At 41.6% G+C, this 9,078-nt stretch overlaps 1 protein-coding gene across 2 annotated transcripts; it reads left to right on the top strand.

The window, feature by feature from the left end:
- The first annotated feature begins 5,704 nt into the window (after window positions 1-5,704).
- Window positions 5,705-8,644, top strand: Atp5mc3 (ATP synthase membrane subunit c locus 3). 2 transcript variants are annotated; one of them, XM_028880623.2, is made up of 5 exons: window positions 5,705-5,811; window positions 5,999-6,102; window positions 7,109-7,186; window positions 7,681-7,874; window positions 8,384-8,644. In XM_028880623.2, the coding sequence occupies exons 2-5, from the start codon at window positions 6,064-6,066 to the stop codon at window positions 8,496-8,498; spliced, it is 426 nt and encodes a 141-aa protein (XP_028736456.1). In that variant the 5' UTR covers window positions 5,705-5,811; window positions 5,999-6,063; the 3' UTR covers window positions 8,499-8,644. The 2 variants fall into 2 exon arrangements, with proteins under 2 accessions (XP_028736456.1, XP_028736455.1); XM_028880622.2 differs by having other exon boundaries at window positions 5,717-5,821.
- The last annotated feature ends 434 nt before the right edge of the window (window positions 8,645-9,078 follow it).

Below are 9,078 nucleotides of genomic sequence, written 5' to 3'. Positions count from 1 at the left end.
ATTCAAATGAACCTTTCATAGGGGTCACCCAAGACCATCCTGCATGTCAGCTATTTACATTATGAGTCATAACAGTAGTAAAATTACAGTTATAAAGTAGCAATGAGAATTTTATGGTTGAGGGTCACCACAACATGGGGAACTATATTAAAAGGTGAAAGCATTAGAAAAGTTGAGAACCACTGGTCTAAAATATAAACATTGTCAGATTTTTTTTTTAATGACTTGAAGAAATTTTGTTATTGGAGTTGTTTAGGGGGCAGGGTAGAGGGAGTTGTTTTGGTTTAGTTTGGTTCTTTTTTGGGGGGGCGGGGGAGACAGAGTTCCATTATGTTGCCTAGGATGGCTTCAAAATGATGTACTCAATTGAGGCTCCCGTCTCCATCTCTCAACAGCTGAGACTATAGATGCACAACACTGTACACTGTTCTGAAGTTTCACTGATCCTTTCAGGATACACTCCCACTGGGATATGTCTGTGTTCCTTTGCTGACATGAGTTCTGGTCGATGAAGTTGAAAAGACTCCCTTAAATGGGCAAGAAAGACAGAATCTGGCCAAAGAACAATGGGGAACAACTGATAGAATTTGCAATTATGTAACATGTGGTCACCATACCCACACACAGACACATGAACACCAGCCATTCTCTTGAAATGACTGATTTGCTATGTAAGCAAAAAGAGGACAAAAAGTGTTTTTCCCAAATTATAATGTCCTCACCCAGACCTTCTCAAATCAAAGTCTTTAGTTATGTAAACACTTGGCTTGCTGTATTTATTGATCGTAAGGGTTCATCTGACAGTTTTCTACTTCAAGCTTTTTTCTTTTTTTTCAAACATTTGAAATGTGCATGTGAGGTAGAGTCCTTGCCTAGGCTTGATCTCCAGTACTGGTAAAAGTTAAAAATCTTGATCTTGCCTATTTCAAATCAAGGAAGCAATTTAGGCAAAGCTCTAATGTAACATAATAAATGAATCCAATTTATTATGAATAATAATAAATAATAATTGAATAAGTGATGATTCCACTTACAGATCCTATTTTACAGAATATATTTTCTTAATGCTTTGTTTCTGAAAAATATACTTTGAAATTATATATGCATAACTACTTTGAGCTCAGTTACCTGACTTGAAGATGTGCCATAAGAAACAAAGGTAATTATCAAAGTGCTCAGATTAGAAAGTCTTAAAGAGATGAGATGGGCAGTGTAAAGTTTGATATTATCTATAGAATGGATAACTTTATTTAAATTAGTAATGGGAAAAGGGGCCAGGAAAAATATGGTTACTTGGGCACCCACATTCACATGCTGCGCACGCGCACACGCGCACACACACACACACACACACACACACACACACACACAATTAAAAAACATTTTAAACTAAAAAAAAAAAAGAACGCTCTCAGATATTTTGATTGTTATAAAAATTTTCATCTCATGGGGCTGGAGACATGGCCCAGTGGTTAGAGCACTGACTGTTCTTCCAGAGAAACCGGGTTCCATTCCTAACACCACATGGCAGCTCACAACTGTCTGTAACTCCAAGATTTGACACCCTCACACAGACATACATGCAGGCAAAGCACCAATGCAAATAAAACAAACAAATAAATTATTAAAAAGTTTTTCATCTCTGAAGCATATGTTAAATATTCAAGTCTTCTAAAAAAATAGATAGTTTTGATTTCTTGAGGGAGAATGGGGACTTACAATAACAGTTGATTTTTCAAAACAAAACAAACCCACTGAAATTCATGTAAAACCTCCCTGTATAGAAAATAATTCTAGCCAACACAGAGATAAGAAGCCATATGTACAGACACATGATATTTTCCAACAAGGGTAGCCTATCCCTACATATATTAAGAGTTTGAATGTAAGTTGAAGAATATTAAATAGGGCTACTGCCTAAAGTATATCCAAGTGCATCACCAAGACCTGAAATTTAGGATTCATTTAGTCATGTTAACCTTTTTTTCATTAATGCAAGCACAATAAAGTATTATGTTATTGATCACTGTGAATTATTAAAATATCCCTAATGTACTGGTTTTTACATTTTTAAGTAATCCATTTTTACTATAACATATCAAATAACAGATAGATGGAAACAAAAGATTAACAATTTCTGTATTCTTTCTCAACTTTATTGTTCAATACTCTACAGACTGCCCAAATTAATTAACTGATTAGTAAGCCAAGCATTTTCTAAACTGTGGATACAGCAATAAGCACAACAAAATCTCTGTCCTTGGGGACAAATATTCTGTGAGAACCAAAAGAGTAAGCAATAAATAAAAAATGAAGAAAGGGGGGTGCTGGAGAGATGACTCAGGCTTAGAGTACTTCCAGCTCTTCTAGAAGACCAGAATCTGGTTCCCAGCACATGTCAAGTGGCTCATATAACTCCAGCTCCAGGGGATCCAATACCCTCCTATGGCCTCCATGGGCACCCTCACACATATGGCATTACAAGCATACACACAGACACATTAATAAAAATAAAAAAAATAGGAAGCTGGAGTGATGGCTCAGTGGTTAAGCAAGTGCATTTCTTGTTCTTGCAGAAGACCCAAGTTTGGTTCCAGGTACCTACATGATGGCTCACTACCATCTGTAACTCCAATTCCAGGGAATCTGATATTCTTCTCTGACCTCCTTTGCTACCAGGCATACAACACACACATATATCTAGGCAAAACATTTATACATATAAAAGAAAAGTAAGTATTTTAAAAATAAATAAAAATAACTTTTTTTAAAGATGAAAAGACAGCCAGGTAATAATGGCACAGACCTTTAATCCCAGCACTCAGGAGGCAGAGGCAGCCAGATCTCTGAATTCAAGGCCAGCCTGGTCTACAGAGTGAGTTCCACGACAGCAGGGCTACATAGAGAGACCCTGTCTCGAGAAAAAAAAAAAAAGACAGATAAATAAGGGATCCAGGAAGTCCTAGGAGGAAACATTTGAGCAAAGACATGAATAAAGTGGGAAAAAGAGCTAAGCAGAAGAAAGGTATTCTAAACATAAGAAACAACAACAAAAATTCAGAAGCCAGTATGTAAGAAGCAAAGTGAACAAGGAGCCATCTTCTTATCCCTTTATTAAAACTCTGCATTTACCCTGTGTAGTTGGAACTACCCACTAGATACAGTTAAATTCATTCATTCTACTTATTTTAGATTTCTAGGGATTTTCAAAGCATTAACTTTTGAAAGTGATTTCCATGGTTCCAAATTCAAGAATTCAGAGCAGTATTTGAAAAGTCTTTTTTCTGGAGCTGGACATAGTAAGTTCCAAGATAGCCAGAGCTATGCAGAGAAACTCCATCTCAACAACAAAGTTCGGTTTCTGTTCTTGTTTCCTCCAACCTACTATTTCCTTCATAGATAACTATGAATCTCCTAGCAGTTCATTGTAATCCTTGGCTACACAGTAAGTTCAAGGCCAGGATACATGAGGCCTTGTCAAGAAGGGAGGGAGGGATGAAAAGAAAGAAGAGAGAGAATGAGGAGGAGGGGGACAGACAGAGGAAGAAAGGGAGGGAGAGAGGAAAGAAGGAAAGAGGAGAGAAAGTGAGAGTGGGTGTGTAAGAGAGTGTGCACACTGGTAAGAAAGTGGAGAGACTGGAAACCTTGTAATTTACTGTAGAAATATAAAATGGTACAGCCACTGTGAAAAACAGTGTATCACTTTTAAGTACAATTATTATATGATCCAGCAGTATTTTGTGGTATTTGTCCAAAGGAACTCAAGGTGGAGACTCAAATGGGTAGTCATACATCTGTGATCACAGCAGCATTATTCACAAAGGCCAAGAGGTAGAAGCAACCCAAATGTCTGCCCCCAAGGAATGGTTAAACAAGTGTGATACATACATGCATATATACATGGATATTATCCAGCCCTACAAAAGAAGACCATTTTTACACATGTCCCAACCTGGATGAACTATAAAGACATCTGCTATGGGAAAGAAATCGGTTATTAACCAGGTGCTGTGGTGCACACTTGTGATCCCAGCACTCTCAAGGCTGAGGCAGGAGGATACAAAGTTCTACGCCAGTATGAACAATATAACTAGATCCAGTCTCAAAAGCACAAAACATGAACTTAAAAAAAAAAGGGTATGCTGTGAGATGGCTCAGTGAGTCAAGCTGCTTGCTCACCTGTTGGTGTTTTTTTTCTCTTTTATTTGAGGGGCCCGCCAAATAAAATTTCCAAATAAATTCACACACGGAGGCTTATTATTACTTATGAATGCACAGCCTTAGCTTGGCTTAGTTTCTAGCCAGTTTTTCTTAATTTATCTCATCTACCTTTTGCCTCTTGGCTTTTCCCATTCTCTTACTTCTGTATATCTTACTCTTACTTTTATTTACTCTTTTGTCTTTTTCTTTTTTCTTTTTCTTTTCTTTTCTTTCTTTCTTTCTGGTTTTTTTTATTTTTATTTTTATTTTTATTTTTTGAGACAGGATTTCTCTGTGTAGCTTTGAGCCTTACCTAGAACTCAGGAACTCACTCTGTAGCCCAGGCTGGCCTCGAACTCACAGAGATCTGCCTGCCTCCCGAGTGCTGGGATTAAAGGTGTGCGCCACCACTGCCCGGCTATTACTTTTATTTACTCTTACTTTCATTAAAAGAAACAGCAGCTAGTTACAAAAAGACAAATAGTGTATGACTTGTATGAAGGACCTAAAGTAGTCAAGTTCACAAAAACAGAAAGAATGGTGATTGTCTGAGGCTGGAGAGAGGGCCACGGGAAACACCATGACTTAACCGTTATTCAGACAGAGGAAATTTATTTTTATATTTAGGAATATATCATATACATACTTGAATTTGAAAAAGGGAGTATGTAGGAGCGTTCGGAGGAAGGAAATGGGAAAGGAAAACTATGTAATTATAATCTCAAAAATTTTTTTTTAAATCTGTAACAGCCATTTATCTGAGACATTCATCTGATTTGTTCAGTTACCAAAAATAGGTGCCGAATGGATTTTAAAGAATATTCAGACACTTTTTAGTCCAAAATTATGGTACATTATAATCTCTTAATTCTTCCAATTGTAAAGGTGGAAGAAAGCCAAGCGCAGTGGCAAATGCCTTTAATCCCAGCACTTGGAAGGCAGAGTCAGGAGATCTCAGTGAGTTGGAGGCCAGCCTGGGCTACATAATTGCAAAGCACTGGAATGCTTATTTGGTAATCCCAGTCCTTCCAATCAGGCCTTCTTTCTAAAGAAGGATTAACTGTCTTTAAACATCCTTTTCTGGGTCCTTTTAAAGAAATAATCTCGCTGGATGGACCTGGTGGCGCAGACCTGTGATCCCAGCTAATTGGAAGGCTGAAACAGGATCACAGGTTCGAGGCCTGCCTGGGCAACACCCCCTGTCTGTAATAAAAGTGAAAAGAGGGTTGGCTCGTAGCTCTGTGGTCGAACCCCTGTCTGGCACGTTCAAGGTGCAAGGCTCGGTCCGCAGTGGCGGAAAAAAGATGAAACATTATCTTCACCCCTAGTGACACTAACAACGCCGGGGGGGGGGGGGGGGGAGGGTCGTCTTCGGCGAGCCCTCTTTTCATTTCCCTGCCCGCCAGCCGGCGACCCGAGCGCCTGTCACTGTCTTCCGCTACCGGTTACCAATAAAGTTATTACAAAGTGACCTTGAGCGGCTTTCCCCCGCCTTCTCCATCCGGGTGCTGCGGCGGGGATAAGAGCCGTAGCGCGCCTGCGCGCCCAGCCCCACTGCTTCGACCTCTGCCGCCGCTGTCGTCCCCGCCGCCGCCGCCGCCGCCTCGGGAGGTAAGCGGAGGTAAGCGGAGGGCGCAGGGCCGGGGCGGAGCGGGCCGCTGGGCCCCATCCACCGGGCTTGCACCTCCCGGGCACGCGGCCACGACGACGGCCTGCGCGGGGGCCCTCGGGGCCCGGGGTGGGAAGGGCAGGCCCCTGGGGGACGCTTGACCTTAAGCCGCGTTTTTTCACTCCGCAGAGAGGAAGCGGGAGAGGAGCCCACGTCGCCTGTCACCCACATCCACGCCGCCGCCGGGAGGAAAGATGTTCGCCTGCGCCAAGCTCGCCCGCACCCCCGCTCTGGTGCGTAACCCAGGCCTCGGCCCGGCGGACACGCCGAGGGACCGGATCTCCTTCACCCTTGCCCCGATGTCCTCCCCTCCCTCCCTCCCAACCCTGGGGCCCCGCAGACCAGCCCCCGCCATGCGTCCCCCGAGGCCCGCCAGGCCTGCCCGGCCTAGGTCACTGCCTCCTTCCTGCTGGAGCGCGCCCCTCCCCCACCTCCGGGGCCCTGGGGAGTTGGGGTCGACGCGAAGGTCGGGGTACTGGGAGTTCGGAGGGTGCCGCCGAGGCCTAGTTGCCTCTGCAGCGCTCGCCATGCGTGTCTGTCTGTAGGTCAAACTTGGCCGCTGCAGAGGGAGGGACTTTGCTTCCCTGTGTGGGCGGAGGAAGGTGGTGGTGGGGAGCCCTGACGCTTTCTTTTGGGAGACTTTTAAGTGAAAGCCAGAATCTATAAAGGATTTGTCCTAGGGAATCAGGTCCTGGTTCTGAAGGGATTTTTTCCGTGACCTTAGTGTCCGTGGACAGACACTCAAGGGCAGAGAGGCTAGAATGCAAGATGTCCTTATAGTGAGAGCATGTCACCGATTGTTAAGCTGCCATCGAACTGCTTAAACTCTAGTAAATTTCTGATTAATGGGCATTTAGGAATATTTTGGAAATAGTGGGAGCTCTATTAACTGCTGAACTATTTTAAATGACAGCATTCAGAGTGACACTCCTAATATTGTTGGCCCACATAAATTGACTTGACTTACAGCGTTACACTTACTGAAACTTCATTTTTTAACTAATTGTTCTTAGGATTTTAATTCACAAATAGATTAGGTGGCAGGTTTTACAATTCATTAGCATGAAGTCTTGTTGGGTTGGCTTTGTGTATTCAAAAGAACCAAACAGCCAAGATAATTGTGCAGATAAATAAAAAGCTCTGCTCGTTTTCCCTTCTGCTTTCTCCTTTAGAATTTATGGTTGCAAGAAGACTCATCTGTATTTATACTTGAATTTTTTCCTTTCCTTCCACTAATAGATCCGAGCTGGATCCAGAGTTGCATATAGACCAATTTCTGCATCAGTGTTATCTCGGCCCGAGACTAGGACTGGAGAGGTAAGTACTGATAATAGAAATTTACAAGTTTATTAGAGTGGAGGGTGAATATAATGAATGAACGGCTCCAGGGTAGTCTCTTTCCACCTCTATTAAACAATATGTAGAATGTGAGCCACTGAGAGGAACTCTGGTGGCCAAGACAGCCTCCTGAATTAGCAAATAGATATTTTAGTCTGCATTTATATTTAAGTCTGGAGTTTTGAGTTATCTGTATTTAAGATTAAAATAGTCATGACTATCAAAAAGAGCCTGCTCTGTTGAAAAATATACTCATATATTCTGTTTTATAATTGTTAACAACCTAGAAGGTGTAGATTGTTAATTATATTATACAAGATAAGCATTATTCCAAGTTCTTGGTTTTCTTTTTCATTGTGCCATGCAATTATTCATTCACACCAAGCTACAATATAAAGAACTTATCGTTTTGGCAGTACAGTAGTTAATAGATGTGATTACTGATTGACCTTTGCCTTATTTCCTGTTCCCAGGGTTCTACGGTATTTAATGGGACCCAGAATGGTATGTGTCAGCTGATCCGAAGGGAGTTTCAGACCAGTGTCATCAGCAGAGACATTGACACTGCTGCCAAGTTCATTGGTGCGGGTGCTGCAACAGTAGGAGTTGCTGGGTCTGGTGCTGGTATTGGAACAGTCTTTGGCAGCCTTATCATTGGTTATGCCAGGTAATCACTTCTGCCCCGGAATACGTTAAAGAAACCATGGCAAGCTGGAATTGGAAATAGGAAAGTAGTGGAATAATAGTAACTCCTTTGAGGTGCCTGTTGTGTGTCTTGCATTATATTTTGTGACGTGTGCAGTAGTCACTTAAAGAGGTGAGAAGGTTGGGGCACAAGCCTGTAACCAACCAGCCAGGAGAGGCAAAGGGATCACAAGTTTGAGGCCAGCCTCAAGAATCCAGGACCCCTGACAATGGGTGTAAACTAAGCACTTATATTTGCATGCAAAGATGGCTCCCTAACTTTATGCCACATGATCAGGGGTGGGTTATAAAAAAAAAAAAAAAAAGATTTTGAGAGACAGAAGCAAAGTAGTGAAGGGCAATAGCACCTCCATAGAACTTTGTAGTTTTGGAAAATCCTCATACTGGTTATCTGATTCTTCATCATTTACCAAATGCTGATGTTAATATTTAAAAGTGACAGTCACCTGTGTTGTGTTGTGTCTCTTCTAGAAACCCTTCACTGAAGCAGCAGCTCTTCTCATACGCTATCCTGGGATTTGCCTTGTCTGAAGCTATGGGTCTCTTTTGTTTGATGGTTGCTTTCTTGATCTTGTTTGCCATGTAACAGAAATTACTGCCTGAAATGTTGGCATTCATAGTAATTACGGATGTAATTCTGTGTATCTGACTGTGACTCCAAAAACTGTAGTGCTGGTGTCATGGAAATGTACGTTATTTCCAAAGTCATTTCATTAAAGATGAAAACTTTAATTTTTGCTGTGATTTATCTGATTTTGGGTCATCATAAAGATGATACATTGAGGCAGATGGTTGTCCAGGTCAGAGGAAGGTAAAGCAGTTGCCCTGGTTTTGAAAAGTGCTGCATGTGATTTTTATGGGAATTCTCTTATGTAGTGTTCTGCAGAATGTAATTTATGGGGTTTTTGTTTCTTAATGTAAAGGAGAAATATTTTAGTTCTTTGAGCTTCTTTGAAATATGATTAATACCACATCTATATAGTTTTTGTGTTTTTAAAGGTAACCATGAATTAGAAGACTTAGAAACAGAATCACCTTCTAAGTGGGTCTGGCCACCAATGGCCTTCCATTGCTATATCTAAAAAGAAGTCATGTCAGCTTGGAAGCTGTTACTGGGAGGGAATGTGACTTGTTTTTTCCCAACGCCCCACATTGAGCAGTTCTGT

The sequence above is a fragment of the Peromyscus leucopus genome, chromosome 4, assembly GCF_004664715.2.
Source record: "Peromyscus leucopus breed LL Stock chromosome 4, UCI_PerLeu_2.1, whole genome shotgun sequence".
Lineage (NCBI taxonomy): Eukaryota > Metazoa > Chordata > Mammalia > Rodentia > Cricetidae > Peromyscus > Peromyscus leucopus.
Note: the sequence above shows the minus strand (reverse complement) of the source record. Positions and strands in the feature narration are given on the sequence as shown.